Raw genomic sequence first — 19,542 nt, forward strand, 5'->3', positions numbered from 1 at the left:
GACTCTAGCCATGCTCTGCTTGCTTGATATGAATAGACCTGTAATGAAGATGATCAGGAATGAAGTTTAGTATAAACCTGTGTGAATAGGGAACGTCCATTCTTGCTGTTATTTGTGTACATGTCCGTTCTGTGATTGGTTTGCAGTGATTTTGATTGTTAAATTGTGTTTTCAATGTGATAATGTAATGTAAGATATAATAATAATGAAGTTGTTGATAATGTGAGAGCTGAGTGTCCCTATTACGGGAAGGATAGCACAAGGATGCTGCAGTTATCTGTAGGAGTCCAGCCACAGCTAAAGCTCTGTTTATCTTACTCCATCACCTCTCCTTGATAAGAGAAATTCCTGAGGGGGGGTGTTAACGTTGGAGGATTAAGCGACTGCAGATGATTGGAGTAGTAGTAGTTGTGTGAATCTTAATGTTATGCAGTAAATATTGTGTATAGAGAATGTTAATAATTATATGAGATAGAAAGACTTGATCCCACGATAGATAAAAGTTAATGACAAGTCCTCACGCTGTGATGAAAGTAAAATGTGTGATTAAGCTCTTTAACTGTACCTACCCCCCACAGATAAGTGATCCATGTTATACATTGAGTTTGCTGTTTCCACCTGTGAGCAGGGACCAAATACCTGCTGTTGCCTCTGATCTTGGGGTCATGCTTGCTTCGCGCTACCTGGTAATGGGACCAAGGCAGACTACGGGAGACTGCCTGAGGGATGCTGTGCGGAGAGGAGAACCGTAAGGGCACGCTGTCTCTGGGATATGGCCTGAGCTACAGAGAGCACGCACAGACGTGTGGTGGTTGTGTGGTGACCGGGCCTAGAACAGGTGCCAGGTACAGCCCCTAACGGGATTGTGCTTGGTACAACTGATAATGCCTGTGTACCTCATGACCTCCGAGGGTAACAGCAAGGGCCGTGTCCGGAGAACTAGGGACACCTCTCCCAAAGGTTCCTCTGACCCATCGGGGTCCCAAGGGGGGTACCGGACGAGTATGGGACGAGAAATCGGATGGCTGCAGGGGGTTTGAGTCTCTTCTTGCATGGTGGGTAACAGTGAATAAAAATGTAGACTGGATTATATATATATTATAACCAACAGAGATTTGTTAATTATACAAGAGATGCAATCAAGGGCCTAGCGGAACAACTAGGACACACCTTACACTTATTGCATGGCAAAATAGAATGGCTCTTGATATGTTACTAGCAGAAAAAGGAGGAGTTTGTAAAATGATTGGAGGATATTGTTGTACTTTCATTCCTAATAACACAGCACCTGATGGTAGTGTTACTCGAGCACTGGAAGGGTTAAATGCATAATAAAATGAACTAGCTGATAACTCTGGCATAGACGATCCATTCACAGACTGGTTGGAAAACTTGTTCGGACACTGGTCACAAGTCATATACTCCACATTAGTCTCTATGTCAGTATTTGCCTCCATTCTAGTACTTTGCGGTTGCTGCTGTATCCGAGGACTGTTACAAAACCTTATTATTATTAACACTTCCATCACCAAAACTATGTTTCAAAATATACAAGATGACGAAGAACAAGATCACTTACTGGGTCAGGTGACCACCTCTGTATGACAAGTGATGGTTAAAAGTTCTACGAAGAAAGCGCCATTTTACTTTGATGATTTTGAAGTGTGACATTTTGATTCCAGTGCGTTCTGATTGTACCGGAGGATCGCTCTAAATCACTGATGGACATTTCGATAAGTAAGATCTTATATCATGATGGACAATCATTTATATATGAAGAAAGGAACATCAATTGGATAATAAATCAAGGCCAAGCTTCTCTTGGGGGGGCGGGCCTAATTTTGGGTACAATTAGTGGAATGACTTCACATATATATATATATGCATCAATGTAATACTTTTATATGAAATAATTACATACTTAGTATTGAAGTGTGAACCCAGGCCTCCTGGTAATAAAGCTTCGGGCCGTAGCCAGGGGGTCTGTGGTAGGTAGAGTCATTATATATGTGTATTTACTGTGTTGACATATTGATCTAAAGTGGGGAATGTTAAGAAAATTGTAGATCAATGTATCAGTTAATTATTCTATATTGCATTGTAGACTAGGAATATATAGCAGTGAAGGGGTTAAACGAAACTCTTCTATAGGCCTGCATGTCTTCTGAGGAAGAAAGATTAGAAGATTAGACAGTCTATTAAATCACTCATGTATGTTTATAGTATAACATACACAGGGAGAAGTGACTAGACTATATGGCACCTTCCCAGGCCTTCCTTCTCCCTGAATTTATGACGGTCTTATTGTATGTAATAGATACACTTAAGGAGGTGTAACTTATGTTAATCACTTTTATTTTAAGCCTATCATATATCCTTATTCACCTTGGAGGTATAAACTTTTGCTGTGATGTCATTTATAATATATAATCTTTGACCACCTTAAAATTAAAGCAGAAATCATCTGATATAGCTCAGGCTAGTGTGATGTGTTTCTCCTGGGCCCAGACTTCTGCACGGGATCTGGGACCGTCTTCTCTTTGATAAACACATAAATTCTCCTTACACTGCCCAACCATGAGGATTTAGTAACAAGTTACTCTATAGGGAGGGTCCTCATGCACAGTGGAACTCGAAATTGACTTCCAAGAGACCCAAAAGTTCAGCCTATAATGGTTTATAAATATATGTTATGAGCTCTAAGCTACACTGCAAATCAGATCCGAGCTGTATCAGACTTTACTGAACCAAAGTGGTGGACACTGCCCTAGTAGTGTGGGCCCTAACAAAATGAGGTGGATCAAAGTGTCACAACTGGAGTCTGGGCAGGTGGAAGCCCCTAGTCCTACCTGCAAACCCTGTCCCTAGCTACTTGCCCCCCTAGGCTAGGCCCTAGGGTTACAGCTGGGCGACAGTCCCTAGGCTCACTAGGGATGCGGGGCAGGAGTCAGACTCACAGGCAAATACAGGAAGACAAACAAACACAACAGCAGGTTAGGCAATCCGGGTCGGTAACAGGAGAGAACATGGTACAGGCGAAGGCAAAGTCAGGACCAAAGCAGGCGACACAAACCAGCTCATCAATTCAAGGTACCGCGGGTGTAGCTGGAGTCCAAACATACACTGGTAGTTTAAATGCTGTCAGAACTCCTGCCCCAGCAGCTGACTGGGGCGGGGGAGCCTGACAGCAGCAGGTGTCATGGCAATGGGGATGCATCACGGAACGGCACCAGCCACATCCCCAGTAACCAAGCTACCTAGGCGTCCGCTCCCTGAGCATGGGAGTGCACACCTGGAGCCGGTGTCCAGGATTATAGCGTCCAGGGGAAGTCACAAAAACCGGGGCTCCCCTGCACTGCACACGCGCAGCCCGGGTGATAGGAGCGCGCGGTGCGGGCATGGAGACCCCGAGAGCCGCCGGTCCTGACACAAAGTCCTGGAATATGTAAACCAAATTAAAGGCCCCTTTGCTTCATTGGATTTTAAGCCTTATTTCTCCCCGCTAAAAGAATAAAAAACATAAAATAGAAACATAACAGTAAGCAACTAGCTTAATAAACCAACTGCCTTCTTCCACACAGGACAGAAGAAAACACCCATCTTATAGGGTCACGGGGGTTCTAGTTAATTAGCATTTAATTTGATTCATTAAAAATTCCAATGGGCAGAATTAACCCCATGATTGTGCTGCTGTAGGACTTAAGGGAAACTCGCATATATTTGTTGATACATACACTGTCTTAATGGCTCAGACCATGACCTAAGATGACCCACTGGCCTACTGAGTCATGTCTAACTGAGGGGGTGGTAAAATGAGCACATTTTCTTGAAGTGCTTCAGACAATTTTTCTTTAATTTTGTCCATGTGTCACTTGTTAACGGTCTACATTACTGCAGGGCTTGGAAGGATTTTGGCCCTAGAGCGATATTTTATTATAAGGCTCATGCAACCGCAGCATCATCCTCTTTCTATTAGAGGAAGGGATGTGGATTTTATGATGTATAATGAACATAAGCAAATTCATCCTAGAAGATCATCATCATCATTACCGGATTAGAGAAATGGCCGCATACAGTTTGTATGCGAAGTTCTTGGGATTTCATAGTTCGGCTTTCCTTCACCTTGGACAAAGATTTAACTTGCTGCCCTAGCCCTGTGTCTTAATACCCTGGACAGGGCAGTATGGCTCGTTGGCTACCCTCCTTATATTGCTCTGACAGACCCTCCGGCCAGTTTTAGACGAGCATATTATAGCACATCTGTAATACGGATCTGTAATACAGATGACATTGCAACCAAATTTCATCAGTATTTGCCATTTACATTCAATGGGGTTCATTAGGCACTGTTTTGTTCTGCCCCAAGACGAAGATATTTGCCCTGGTGATTTCCCTTTCCTGCTTCCCGAATGGAGCAGGAAAACGGAACCCCCGACACAGGCGTGAAACCACCCATACTGTTGCATCCTCCAGTAGAATGGTAAACTGGTGTTGGTTTCATCTGTACACTGATGTCAAGAATGTCAGATTTGGCAATAAAGTCGAATTTTCGTCATTTTACCAGGGATTATCTTTAATTATGCCTACTACCGTGCATTATGTTTTTTATTACCTGTGAATACGTGTACAGTGCTGTGCGTGTTGTATGCTTTGTAGTTGGCTTGTTGGATTAGTTTCTTATATTACCGATCAATTTGTGTATTGCATTAAAAAAGTAGGTTTCTTTGTGTCAGGGATGAAAATCATGTCACGACATAAGTATTTGCATTTTAGTTATGGGGATGGACTCCTATATACAGTATGAGAGTGTTTTACTTCACTGTGCACTCTATTGCGATAAAGACCACATTACTATCTAAGGCCGGCTTCACACAACCGGATTCCTCTTGCGGAGTCTGCAGTCGGTGTCTGCAGGGAGGATCCACAGCAAATCCCATGCATTACAGATTTTGCGGGTACGCGGGGTCGCCAGCAGGGGTCACAGCTGTGGGATCCCACATGTGGAATCCAAATTCATTGTGTGCAACCAGCATAAGGTTTTGTTCACACTACTGTCACGGCTTCTGGTTTTATAGGATCCCTGACTGATAGATTATGATCCATCATAATTTTTTATTGGATTATAAAGGAATGGGAAGTGTTCACTTAGATTGGCATTCCATCTCAGATTTAAAGGTACCTTTATACGGAGAAATTATCACGGAGTGATTTTTGGTGATAGCTGGACCACATACACAAAGCCACCAACACGGCACTGAGCGGGAAATTGCTTTCACACAGGAGGGATAGTCGTTCAGTGAATGGAAGAGGTGGAGTATGATGGAGATCTCTTCCAGCCACTTACCTCCATTCACTGCAAAATGGCAATCATGCAAAGATTGCACTGAGCCAGAAGTCGCTAGCTAGTCGCTGTCTAGTGAGCTGAAACGAAGCAACTACTGAGCAATTTCCCACCCAATGCCCTATTGGTGGCTTTGTGTACAAGGGATAACTATCACCAAAAATCACTGTTTCCAGGGATAATTGCCCAATAAAAATGTCCCTTTAGTAAACTATGCACTAGGCTCAGATGTATTATGAGCAGGGCCGGCCTTACATTAGATGGTGCCTTGTACGAAATTTTTAATTGGCGCCCCCGTTCCCCTTTCTTACCCATCACCCATCATAACAAAAAAACACCAGCTAGAACATCCACAGACTAGTTAAAAGGGTCTGGGATATTTAACGTGCTTTAGGCCATATGGGGTTTTTGTTTCTATTTAGACCACTTGGCATCAGAGTCCATCTTCAGCTAGCCAGAAGTGACAGCACTCAAATAGGCACTTCAGCTGGCTTGTGACCATTGGGGACTCAGCAGCTAGATGCCCAGTGAGTAAAACTTTTTACATGTCCCTACCACATGTCAAGTCTTTAGAAATCACTTTAGAAAACACTTCAATGTATTTTTTCTTACCCTCTCGAGTCCCTCATGCATATAAGTGTCTCCACCCGGCAGAACCTTCTGTAGCTCATCCAGCCCCAGCTTGATCTGCTCTCTGTATTAGAAATTGCAAGAGAAAAACAACATACAGTAAGTTTTTTATTTTTCATGCTTAGGTTGGGTACAGAAGGCCATAATGTGCCTGCTTATTCTACTGAACCAAATGCAGATCGCTCCACAACCCTATAAAACCAGCTTCTTTAGGCTTCTTTCACACAAGCGTCATTTTGATGCAGAGTAGGTGCATTAAAAAAATCGCACCTAAAAAAACCTATGGTTTCATACGGGTTCTTTCAGATGAACGACTTTTTGATGTGCCTAAAAAAATCACAAGTCTTCTTTTGACCACACAATGTCGGCAGTTCCATAGTGTTCAATGGAGTCTATGTGAACCGGCCGGCAAAGGGAGGAGGAGGGAGTTTAACATCCCCGTGGGGATGAAGGGAGTTCCCGCAGTGTTAAAATCCCTCCCTTTGAATGAAGGGATGAAGGGGAGTCCTTGGGATGAATGGACTCCCTGTGGGGATTCCCTTCATCCCTGCTGGGGATGAATGGTCCCTATGGGGAGATGAGGAGAGTCCCCGGTGGCGATGACGGGAATCCTAAGGGACTCCCCTTCACTCTTTCATTCAAAGGGAGGGGGAGGGAGTTTAACACTTTCCTCCTCCCCCGGGGTCTCCATTGATCTCCCGCCAGGGAGCCCCTCCATTGTTCTGGTGGCTGAGGGATTCTGCAGGCAACCAGGTAAAATCGTGAAAAATAGCCACGATGTGCTCGCATCTATTCTTCGTTCATGCAATTTAACACTTCAATTGCTGCAATTTTTAACATGGCTAGCAGAGCGCTAAAATGACGTTCGTGTGAAAGAGATCTTAGGACACTTTAATGCATCAGTATTTGTAGTCAAAACCAGGAATGGAAGCTACAGAGAGAAAAAGTATCATGGAAAAATTAGCATTTCGTTTTTTGGACTTGCTCCCGGTTTTGTCTTACAAATACTAATGCAAAATATGGACAAAAATACCGATATGTGAAAGTGACCTTAGGCCACATTCACATCATCTTTGAAGCTCCGGTATGATTTCCGTTGTTAATCTCCATTACAGGAGCCAAGCAGCAAAAATTTCGGAAAGGCTAGATCCAGCACATGCCAGAGTCAAGCAGTGCCAGACGGACCCTGTTGACAGACATGCTGTGCTATTTTGTCTGGAGCTTTGTGCCAGGTCTGCACCTGAGGCTCTGCAAGGAGCTCCCACCGCAGATGTGGAAATAGGCGAATAGTACGAATGAAGCCAACATGTTTGCAGTAGGGCTGGCTTCACACGTAAACGTGTTCATGCTGCGTATTTGCATGGTGGATGTTGCATTTTTGCGTGTGTGCATATTGGACTGCATTTTTTATGCGTGCGAGCCCTGCATATTTGCGCAGGCAAAAAAATGCACAAGCATGCTCTCATTGATTTCAAGTTTAATTAGTTTAATATGTGAAATGTTCGTGCACAATACGCACGTAAACAGGACATGCTGCGTTTTTTTTTTGCACGACCAAAATGCGTTCGCAAAAAATGTACATGTAACCGAACCAATTAAAATCAATGGGTTCTAGTTACTGCATATTGCTTACGCAAATTTTGCACGCGAAGTATGCCGTGCAAATGCATGTGAATAAGCCCTAAAGGCTGCCTTGTGTTTTTGTAAACACTTTTCTGAACACTTTGTTTCAGTATTATATAGATAAAACATCATCATTGTATCATGAATAATTCTGCAATAGTTTTCGTGTTGCAGGACGCACAGATCTCACACGAATATGAACCCCGTGCATTTCCTGCATGACACTGTGATACGATGCAGGAAATGAATCACAGCATGTCCCATCTTTCTGCGTGTTCTCACATTGCATCTCCCATTCTCAAAGGTGGCGGCGGCGGCAGCAGCGCACTACGTGCTAGGTGCATGCGGTGCAATGCGAGGTTTCCCCATTGAAAACAATGGGAGAAATTCTGTGCTCCTCTGCTGTCAGCCGCGGTGGAGGATCGCTTCTTCCCCGAAGTGATGCCGGGCAATTTTGACATAAACCCACCTTGTATCTATGGGGAATTCACATGTTGGTGAGCGCGATATCTGGCCGTGATTCACGGGTCAATATCACGCTCGCCATGTGTAGTTCGCCTTAGTGTAAGGACACTTTCACATGACAGTCAGCATTTTACATGAATATTTGTGTGCGCATTTGCACACGCCTGAGTGTTGCGTAATTGCGGAATGAAATAAGCTATTTCGTGCGCGTATCTGCGTATTTTACTGTACTTTTTTCACCCACAAGACATGTTCATTTGCTTGCAGCAAACAAAGGTGAACCAATTGGAATCGCTAATTAGTCTTAACAAGTTCCAGAAGTCTTCTTCTTCCAGCGGAATTATACAGTGTTCACGCATCTCCTTGAATACTGTGTGAGCCATTATGCACCCCTGATAGACTTCTATGGGGACCATGCAGGCAACAACTGTTCTGTAAGCACTGTGTTAAATCCTTCCCACATACATAAACACATATATACATACATACATACACTCACCTACCTCCCTCCCCTTTGCACCAGGCTGGTTCACTCTTATATCTGCCATGGGGGTCCCCACTCACTACTGAAGGGTAATTCAGCCTCTAATGATAGGTTCTAGCAACCCATCATAACCAGATTCTAACCTCTGATAATAGACAAGAATCTTCCATTCACTAGCAGCAAACAGAGATCTTGAAAATGGCAAGGAATTAAATCCAAAGTATAACATACAGGTATTGCAAGTAAATGGGGCTGAGCTGCAATGCCAGATACAGCCAGCAGTCAAGTCTAATGCCTTCTATGGAGATAAGTATAGCACATTTGCATTGAAAAGTAATCTTCTGAGGAGGGAGTGTCTTAAACAAAATATCCAGTACACATAATACAGTACATAAGTCCAGTCCTCGCCAAAACACAAGCCTGGTCTTTTTGGTGCTTACCTGTCATCTGTCAGCCGCATTAAAGTTGTTCCTCTTGTGGAGAACACGATGAAAGACATTCGGAGCTGTGGGCTACAAAGGAGGACAAAACACAGAAAATTGCTTCATGATATTTGGCTAACTGTACAAGCTTTAGTCTAATCCCCTCAACTCCAAACAGTATGATACCTCTGGCGTACTATAGAGCTTATGTAAGTAATAGAACAATTTTCCGTTCCTCCTTTTAGTAAGCAAGCAGCATTGCGTAAACACATACATTATACTACCAAAAGTATTTAGACACTCCTATCTGTAGAATGGATCGTGTCTGAAACCTTGCTACATAAGACCCTTAGAAGTTGTGATGGGAACTGCATGCAATTTAATATACGGGTTATGCCACCGCACACAAGCCCTGCATTATGAAGGGCAATGCCTCAACCCATCAATGGTACAGAGAGCATCATCATACGACAGTTGAGCAATAAAGGAACAATCTAAGAAGTCATGAATCCCACTACTCCATATACAAATCAGATGGACGTACCTGGGTGTGGAGGATACCTAGGGAACACCTCTTGCCCCAGTGTGTTGTGCCAACAGGACTCTGTCACCTACTTTTAGCCCTATAAGCTAAGCTTATGCACTGAAAGTAGGTGACACGTGGTGTCCGGGGATGTAGGTCTTACCTTCCCTATTGTTCCCCTGATGTCAGTGCTGGAAGGTGCTGCTCAATGCATTGATCGATGCTTCTAAGTAGTTTGTCTGCTCTAATTTAAGAATGGGCGACTACTTAGCAGTGCCCCTCAATGCATTGAGTGGCGGCTTCTAGCACTGACGCCAGGACATTAGGGAAGGTAAGTATAAAGCTTACATCCCCAGACTCCACATGTTACCTACTTTCAGTCCATAAGCTTAGGTTATAAGTAGGCTGTAGGTCGGTGACACAGTTTCTTTACATGTGGTAGACATTCCGTTATTGTCTGGGAATGTCTTATGTGGCATGATTTCAGTCCGTTGGTTTTGGTTGCTAGAACCATGAACATGGAGATGTATCTCGACATTCTAGACCATAATATGCTGTTGACAATGTGACAATGCTCTGGAAATGTTCAGCAATACTTTCAAAAAGACATTGTGCCTTGTTACAAATGCAACCCTGTTTTAAATTGGTTTGAGGATATAGATGTTCCACGATAGGACAGATGGAACTGGAGAAATTGGAGAGTTCATGACTGGACAGTTCCAACTGGAATGATTGGTGAGTTCCAACCTGAATCTTACTGAGCATCTTTAGGTTGAACTGGAACATCGGGTCAGGATAAATGGAGGGAAATACCAGCTAAAGTGTATCAGACATTAGTAGGAAGTATGTCACAGAGAGTATTATCATGTCATTAGGACGAAAGGTGCCTCCACCAAGTATCAACATAAATAAATACTACTTTTGATTTTTGCTGAGATGTCCAATTACTTTTGGTAGTGTAGTGTAGAATTAAGGCTTAGTTTATATATCATTTTTCTCTATGTTCCCACTTTTCATTTTGGAGTTCCATCTCAAGTGGTGAAAACAGCACTATGATGGAACACTGGATGGAACCATGAGCTGTAATGTGTGAAACGGAGACCCCTTCCGTCTCCATTTCACAAAGTTTCCATCTCTTTCTGGCTTTTAGGAGAATAAAAAAGCATAGTCAAACACATTATTAATATTGTGTTAAACTCAATAAGAGAAGTGTGTTAATAGACATAATAAATCATAGCTTCTACCCTCTAATTATCTACTGTCACACTACAAGATCAAAAAGGCTTCCTAGTTCAATAAATACCATTTCCAATTACCCCCCTCATAAGGTTTTAATAACCCTTTCTATATGATAGCATCTTCAATATATGACAAAGTGCACTATGTGCAATAATTCGCATACTGTAGATGAGACGATGCGTATCACAATTGATAAAGCCTTTGATTTTGAAGATCTTTTTTCCATCTGCCAAGCAGAAGGTGATTGTTTTGGATATAGTCGCACATATTACATTATGCTCCTCCACATTTGATAAAACCCTTCTATACAGGCACGTCTTACCAGATGTGGGAGTGAGTTTAAAACTGACACATCTGGTAAGACATGGCTGTTGCAGCAAAATCATTCCTTGCGTTGTGTGGGTGAGGAATGAGTCTGATTTTTGAAAGGTCCATTATTCTTTTCAGTAACAGGTGCTTTAGAATTGAATCCATGCTGGGATCAATGACTGCAGACTTCAAAACACATAAGCCTGTTGAAGAAAGTTTATTGGGAACTGTACTGCAACACATTTTAATGTGAAGTCAATCCAGGAGAGAAGGGTAATGTTTCTCCTTGTGGAGAGCACCATTAGGGTGTAGGGAGTCTTATAGGTCATGCAATGCTTCCTGGGAAAAAGCTATGCAAATGAGTGATGGAATAACCTCACAACACAACCTGTTGGAATGGTAGCTACCCTACAAATCAACATTTATTGTTTTAACAGGCCTTGCAACATTAGTAGATCTGCATGTGATGTCAATAAAGAGATTATATTTAGAAGCGCATGAGTCTTCCAAGTTTATAAATATTATCCTACAGCATGGCCAACAGTTGTACACACACCCGATAATATAGACTGGGTTTTTTGGGTATGTGATTGTTGAGGTGGTAAGCTTTCATTCTTCAATAGTCTTTCACAGAGCCTCCAAACACAAGACTACTAGAGATGAGCGAGCCTACTCGGCCACGCCCCTTTTTCGCCCGAGTACCGTGATTTTCGAGTACTTCCGTACTCAGGCGAAAAGATTCGGGGGGCCCCGTGGGTGAGTGGGGGGTTGCAGCGGGGAGTGGGGGGGAGAAGGAGAGAGAGAGGGCTCCCCCCTGTTCTCCGCTGCTACCCCCCGCTCCGTCACGCCTCCCTTTGCACCCGAGTACTGAAGTACTCGAAAATCGCGCTGCTCGATCGAGTAATTACTCAAAACTAGTAGGTTCGCTCATCTCTAAAGACTACCAATTTCAGCTTGCAGCCATTTATACATTTGGGCTGAACCATGTGCTTGGAGGCTGTACGGAAGCTCATAGAGATCCTGCAGTTTTGTAATACATGCTACATTACCTCCATACAAAATCTAAAATAGCATGACATACAAAAAGAAAAACCTCAATATGCCACCATATGAATGAGAAACATGAATAGGTACAGTATGGTACCATAGAAGTTTATGAGTGCTGTACTAACATTTTGTGGGGTCTAAGAGAAGATAGTGCCAGGTCATTTCCAGTTATCCTTTGTCCCTGAGATCAATGATACTCTTTTTTTGTCTTATAACATAAAATGCAGTAATGGAGGTGTATGGTTATAAACTGACCTGATAAACCTCTCTGTCAACTGCTCCACAAAGTCATAGATTTCACTCCAGTGGTGGTGAACACTTCCAGACCTATGGAGAAACACAAGATTTATGAAAATTATTACTTTTGTAGATGATCAAGGGTTCTTCATCTTTTTTAATATGGTAGATTTTAAGGTGGATTTAATAAAGTCATTATAGCTTTATCTTGATATTGCATACTGGTTGATGTCTATTTCTTCTGCCTTTGACCTTGTCCTCTGCACCGCTTTACATTCCCATCTAAAACACACAGTTGAGCAGAGAGACCTCTCCTTTATTTGTACTGTTGTAGATTGCAACAATCTAGAACATATGAGCAATTCAAGATAGAGCATACAGGATCCACTAGCAAGTCTTGTACACTGCCCTACCAAAAGTATTTGATCACCTCTATTTGTATAAATGGATCGTGTCTAGAGATGAGCGAGCACGCTCGTTTAAGGCTGACACCTCCACATTTCTGCATCTTATGTAGCATGGTTTGACATACTAATAGGACACGATTAGAGATGAGCGAGCATGCTTGTTTAAAGCTGATGCTCGAGCGAGCATCGGTCTTTTCGAGTAACTGATTACTCATCCGAGCAAATGCGGGGGGCGGCAGGGGGGAGCAGGGGGGAGAGTGAGAGAGATCTCCCCCCCCCCACTCTGACCGCTCACCCCCGCCGCCCCCCGCAAACAGTTACTCGAGAAGACCGATGCTCGCTGGAGCATAAGCCTTAAACGAGCATGCTCGCTCATCTCTAATCGTGTCCTATTAGTATGTCAAAGTCCTAAACCATGCTACATAAGATTCAGAAATGTGGAGGTGTCAGCCTTAAATGAGCGTGCTCGCTCATCTCTAGACACGATCCATTTATACAAATAGTGTGCTGCTGACAATGTAACAGAACTCTGGAAATGGTAAGCAATATTTCCAACAAGACAACGCTAGTATTCCAATATTTGTTGATATCTGGTTAGGACTTCCGACCTTCAGTTGTGGAATATAAATTGAAATCTCATTGGATACCACAGTTACATCTCAGTTCGTGTGCACATTACATGACTATTATTGCAATTATCTCATTAATACTTATGGATGTTATGCGTACAGAATCCTCTACGTTTTTAGGTGAATATTTCCAATTTTTGTACGTTTTGCAGATCAAACATATATAAGCGCACTTAATATTTGGAACTCCCTTGGATGATACTTTGGCAAACCTGGTGATCAGCCCACAAACCAGGGCATTCTAGTAATGCATTGATATTAGTTTGCATGTCTAATTTACTAAATGAATATCAGTGTAGTCAGTACAATAGCAAGAAGTCTGGCCAAGTCTATTGATTACAACAAGCATCTGCTCATATGTTTCCCTTAGGTATAGTCCTGCATATTTACATTTGGACTCTCCCACTACGGTCTTGGGGAAATATTGTATTAGCAATGGAAAAAGTGGCATCATAAGCTGTTCCTCCCAGATCTACGCATACAGTTCATAAATTTCATATAGGGGAGATCCCCTTGTTAGGTTGTGCTTCTGGGACCTGTAATGCTATGGGTTTCTCGGAGCACATTTCCATGATTGAGCTGGCTGGGTTTGGTGTTCTCTAGCCAGCCAATCATCACCGGTCTGTTGCATATAAATACCTGCCCTCTGGCTGGAGGGAGCTGGTGTTCCTCCTTGTGTTTGTATTCATGAACAGTCTTGTTCCATTGTGTATGTGCTCTATGCTGTTTAAGTGTGAACTGTGTCCTGTGCTGCTTGGATTGTTTACCATCTCTGGCCAAGTTAGGTCCTTAGGTTCCAGTGCAGAGCTGTCCCTATTGGGATGATCGCCCTGCTTGCAGACAGGTTTTCTGGGGTTAGTTGTCTCATTAGAGTAGGGACCTGCGAGACAACGAGGACCCTTGATGTAAGCTTGTGGGCTTAAGTATCTTGGCCAAAATATGAAACAATACCTTGTATCTAATCTATTCCATCTAGCTATGCGTGCGGGTATGCTTGGTGAGTGTTTTATGTCTGTATTCCGTGTTACGTCTGATCCACCCATCCCCTGGTTATTGGATGCCCGATTCTTATTTATTTGCCCTACCCGTCCCTTGCTGGGCGGACATCCGATCCTTATCCTGTCCCTTTTGTCCATTGGTAGACGGGCATTAGGGTCTTGTTTGACTGTCTGTTCCTGCGTCTGGCCACCTGAAGGTAAGCTGACACGTCTGTCCTGTCTGCATTAGTACCAAGTGATCCCAGAGTCCCGTTGGCAGTCCAGGACAAACATAACACCCCTAAAATAAATCAACCACAGTCCTCAAAGTGAATGAATATGCATGCCTACTGCTCCATTAAAGGCTAACAGAAGGACAAGCTCAAAATCTGTGAGGTCCCAGGTGCCAGATACCAGAGCGTGGACCACTACTGTCAGTGCCAGAAATGGTGCACTCTTGGGAGCAGTGTAATACTAATTGCTAAACCCATGTAAATCTGAATGTTATGGCTGTGTTTTACAAGTTCTGTATCTTTAGATTGTTAACATGCCCTTATGGGATTATAGCAACAATCAAAAGTCAAGCAATACTAAAAATATGCTATCAGAAAGAATATTCCAATTTCAATCCATAGAATCAAAAACATTCTGTAACTTTTTTCCCCTGGAAGGTTCTACTTGTCATGACCTCAGCAACTTGGACCTTTAAGGACACAGAGCGTCAGAAGGACAATGAATCCCAGGCCTCCATATCCCCTGCAGTACACTGTTTATTCCAGTCATGCTGGCCAACTTTATAGCTGAAATACATCATGTGGATTTAATGAGTTGCCATAAATATTGTGAACTGCAAGCTGCTGACTGAGCAGATCTTACAAACATTGCTGCCAAAGCCAGCGAAGAAAGAAAAGGAGACAGTAAATTCCTGCATGGAATCCGTTCCATAAGGAAAGTGATAGCAGCAGGAGTGACACTGTATGGCTACACTGTGTTCCTGGTAGGGTCCTTGCGTTACTTTCTAAGGACAATTTAAGATGCCAAGTGCTCCATTGGCAGGAAAATGGAATGCCTAAACATTGCCAGAAATTAATCCTATTGCTACATTACCAGTCTGATGTAGGTATTACTGTAATATTCATATTAATATTTTATTAAACTTCCAGAAATTGTAAAACTACATATTTAAATGAGTTTCACATAACGTCTGATGACCCTGCCCCTCTGAGACTCATCCCAGAACAGCTGGAGAGCCGAAGGCTGCCAATGTAAAATAATTAGCGGAAGAGTAATTTGGCTGCATAATAAGTACTGTTATTTTCACTTTTAAGTTTAAAGAGTCCAACTTTTTGAAATGTACCATGTCTCCCTATTCAGCTTTCCTGATTGTGGAGCTTAGTGATGGGGGGTTCCAAGTATTAGAAAACATGTCCTGAAATTCTCTTCAGAACCTATAGGATGTAAATTTACACATAAGAGAGAACTTCATGGATGAGATGGTCAGGAAGAGCCAGATAAGTAGCTATGGGTGTAGCTATAGGGGGTGCAGAGGTAGCAGTTGCTACCGGACCATGGAGCCTTATGAGGCCCAAAGGCCCCTCTATCATATAGGAAAACACCAGTTTTATAAATAGCACTTGGATGGTTAGGGGCCATGTTACAGATTTTGCACGCGAGCCTCCTACATTTAGCCTCTGCCTAATCTTTTAAGATTCTAACAATGCCCCCGCCTGCTAGTGCTGCATCGATGGCCTTCTTAAGAGACCTAATGATGCAGAGGAAAGTTGTGGGAGGGCCGTCATGGTAAACTTTTGCATCCGGGCCCACGAGCCTTTAGCTACACCTCTGGATGTAGCTATAGGAAGTATAGAGGTAGCAGTTGCACCTGGGTCCTGATTCCTGAGGGTCCTAATTTTGCACACAGGAGAGATCTTCATGGATATGATGGCTCAAAGAGCGAGAGTTGTAGCTATAGGGGGTACAGAGGCAGCAGTTGCAACTGGGTCCTAGTGCCTCAGGGCACCCAAAATCCCTCTGTCAAATGAGAAGATACCTATATTATAAATGGCACATGATAAATGGAGACCTTGTTCCAAATTTTGGATTCGAGTCCCAAAGCCTCACGTTATGCCTTTGAGAAGAGTTGTCTTACATCAACATATTTGAGAAAGGGCACTCTGTGCCATTTGTTGCCTATGTGACAGCTATTTCTAAGAGTATCAAACCTTGATCTCCATCCAGGTTTCCGTTCTTCTGTTCCATTATAGGAGCAGAAAAACAAAAACTCTGCAGTAAATGGATCCATCCTATGATGTGACAAAACATTGCCTGACAGATCCCATTGACGATAATGGGTTCGTCCGGCTTCCATTATGCTGTCCTGCATTTTCCCAGATGAAACCGTGCAGCATGCTTTGCTATTTCATCTGGGATTTCTGGAAGGGAATGTGCTGGAGACCTTGAATGGAGCCTCCAACGTACATGTGAACACAGCATTATTCTTTTTGACAGTAATCTAGTATGGTGTCTGGCCTCTTGTTATGATCTGTGCCATTTGGCAGTTGTTTTTTTTTTTTTTTGGGGGGGGGGGGGGGGATGGGGTTGCTGGCCCTTCCTGCATGTGGTCACACTGCTAAGACGTTATATGGATGTTTCATGTTTCCCAGAAACACTCCTGGGACGTCTCATCCACAGAAATGTAATTTCTTCTCTTTCCAATAACAAAAATAAAATCCACCATGGGACCGGCAACAACTTTTCTGCTTATACAACATCTCAGCTTCAAACGCCTTTCTGTAGAGTTCACTGTCTTGACCTATTAACATCTTCAGCTAAACCACTTCACACAATGATTGTACACAGCTCATCCTTCCTGCTGAGGCTGGCAAAGAAGACACATCTTCTGACATCTTAAGAAAAGCACTAAACACAGTTTTATTTTTACAGGGCTAGAACTCTAAGGTAATTACTGTACTCTAATACTTTAACTAAATTCAAATGACTAAATCCACTAACTGAAATATGCAGTCACTGTCCCCTGACCCAATTATTAGCATAGTACCTTTTGTGGAGGCTGTACAGTAATGAAGTCATGTACTGGTGATGAGCCTAGGTGATGGAAGTCATAATTACTCACCACTGAAACGGGAATATCTGGATACTAATCTGCCTTTATCTGGCCTCACTGGTGGTCTCTCCCAGTAAGAGCTCAACATTTTTGGTCTTTAATTGCAGCTGACATCTCCTTGACATTTGGCAGATCTCCCTCTGTCACTTGTGTTGTAAAAGCTGGGTAGCACCACTCCAGGAATCTGATATGCCTTCTCTCACTGGTGCAGGAAAACCTAGTTTTCCAGTAGCATTGGGGCTGCTCACTCCTCACAAGGCTGTCTGCTCTCTATAAAAACTACTGAGTCACACCAGAGTTCTGAAACAGCTTCTGCCTTTTATAACTAGCCCTTCAGCCAATCAGTGGGCAGCTCAGATCCTGTTAGTCCACAGCAGCAAAGTTAGAGCAAAAAAATATAGTTACATGACCTCTCTGAAGGTGCTGGCATGAACATACATAAAGTCCATCAATAATATACGCATGAACATATATGCATGGATGTTTAAAGCTTTACAATGGCAGCTATGGAAGCAACCAAGCATGCCCACTGATCACCATATATCAGACACTTGTAGCATATCTTATAGATATTTTTGTTAAGGGTAACGTTTTAGGGTGGTTGATACACAGCCTTCTTTCATCTCTGCAGTTTTTCATACATCTTTTGATGCAGTTTTTTGAACCAAAGCCAGAAGAGGACAGAAGAATGGAAAATCTAAAGGAAGGACTTCTAGCTCTGCTTTCTGCTGGATTCACTTCTGGCTTTGGCTAAAGTAAGCTACATAAAAAATTGCAATGGCGTTTTTCCATAAAATTCTGTGTGAAACTATCAGTCAGTGCAGAAAATTCAGCCAGGAAGATGAATAACCAGATCCATACCAGATGCCAGCTAGAAACAAATGTCCTTGTTCCATCCCTATGAAATTTCTTGTTGCCTAGTCTGTATTTCTGTTGCCTTTCTGTTGGATTTTATTTTTTGTGTGCTGTATTCTACTTTTTATTTACATACACCAGGCAAAGGAGATATGTAAATCAGATGTGTGAGCATTAGGTGAAGGGTGTCATACAGAGGGTGTCATACAGACATATGGATACAGAAACCATCAGAATGTCACGAGGTGTAGAGTTGATAGACGTCCAACAGGGTATGGTGGTGGGACGTTACCTGAGCAACCAAGCAATTCGGGACATCTTAGAACTTCCAAAGTCCACTGTTGAAATGTTATTTGGAAATGTAAAACATTTGGTGTGTGTGCATTGCAGCCACATTCGGGGAGACCTCGTAAACTGATAGAACGTGGACAGCTAAGCCTTGTACGAACTGTGAAGTCATCAAACACATTCTTTGCCTAAACTCTCATTAGGGAGGTCTCATAAGCTATTCCAACATCCATTAGCACCAGAACCATCCACAGTGAACTGCATGCGGAGAGTTACTATGGATGAGTGACTGCACAAAGACTCTTGTGATGGTGCTTGGACCATCATTCTTGGACTGTAAATGAATGGAAGCAAGTGTTGTGGGCAGCTGAATCACAGTACACCATCTTCCAATCCAATATCTTGAGTGTAGTGACTGCCTGGAGAGCAGTTTCTACACCAGTGAAGTTTGGAGGAAGTTCTGTTATGGTGTGGGGGGTGTCTCTGCTGGAAAAGACGAGGGCAATTGATTATAGCAAAGTCCTTCCTCAGCACCAATGAGTACAGAGACATTCCAGACAATGTGGAATTACCCACCTGTGGAATCACTATGGTACAGGTCACCGTCTCTACCAAAATGACTGAGCACCATGTCATACAGCATGCAGTGTTGAGACTTGGTTTGAGGAGCAGAACATCTGCAAACTTCGTTGGCCAGCCCAAAGTCCAGATCTCAATCCTATGGAGCATCTTTGGGCAGGGGCGTAACTATAGAGGATGCAGGGGATGCAGTTGCACCCGGGCCCAGGAGCCTTAGGGGGCCCATAAGGCCTTTCTTCTCCATATGGGGAACCCAGTACTCTGAGTAAAGCATTAGTTGGGGGCCTGTTACAGGTTTTGCATCGGGGCCCGGGAGCTTCAAGTTACGCCTCTGTCTTTGGGATAAACTAGAATGCCATATCT

At 43.0% G+C, this 19,542-nt stretch overlaps 1 protein-coding gene across 1 annotated transcript in view; it reads right to left on the reverse strand.

The window, feature by feature from the left end:
• ANTXR1 (ANTXR cell adhesion molecule 1) overlaps nucleotides 1–19,542 on the reverse strand; it is a 222,201-nt gene that overhangs the window by 159,370 nt on the left and 43,289 nt on the right. The window contains exons 2-4 of the mRNA XM_066593054.1: nucleotides 12,339–12,410; nucleotides 8,984–9,055; nucleotides 5,954–6,035 (exon numbers count right to left, since the gene is read on the reverse strand). Coding sequence (XP_066449151.1) covers nucleotides 5,954–6,035; nucleotides 8,984–9,055; nucleotides 12,339–12,410 — 226 coding nt within the window. The remainder of the gene's footprint in view (nucleotides 1–5,953; nucleotides 6,036–8,983; nucleotides 9,056–12,338; nucleotides 12,411–19,542) is intronic.

Source organism: Eleutherodactylus coqui, chromosome 2, assembly GCF_035609145.1.
Source record: "Eleutherodactylus coqui strain aEleCoq1 chromosome 2, aEleCoq1.hap1, whole genome shotgun sequence".
NCBI classification, from domain to species: domain Eukaryota; kingdom Metazoa; phylum Chordata; class Amphibia; order Anura; family Eleutherodactylidae; genus Eleutherodactylus; species Eleutherodactylus coqui.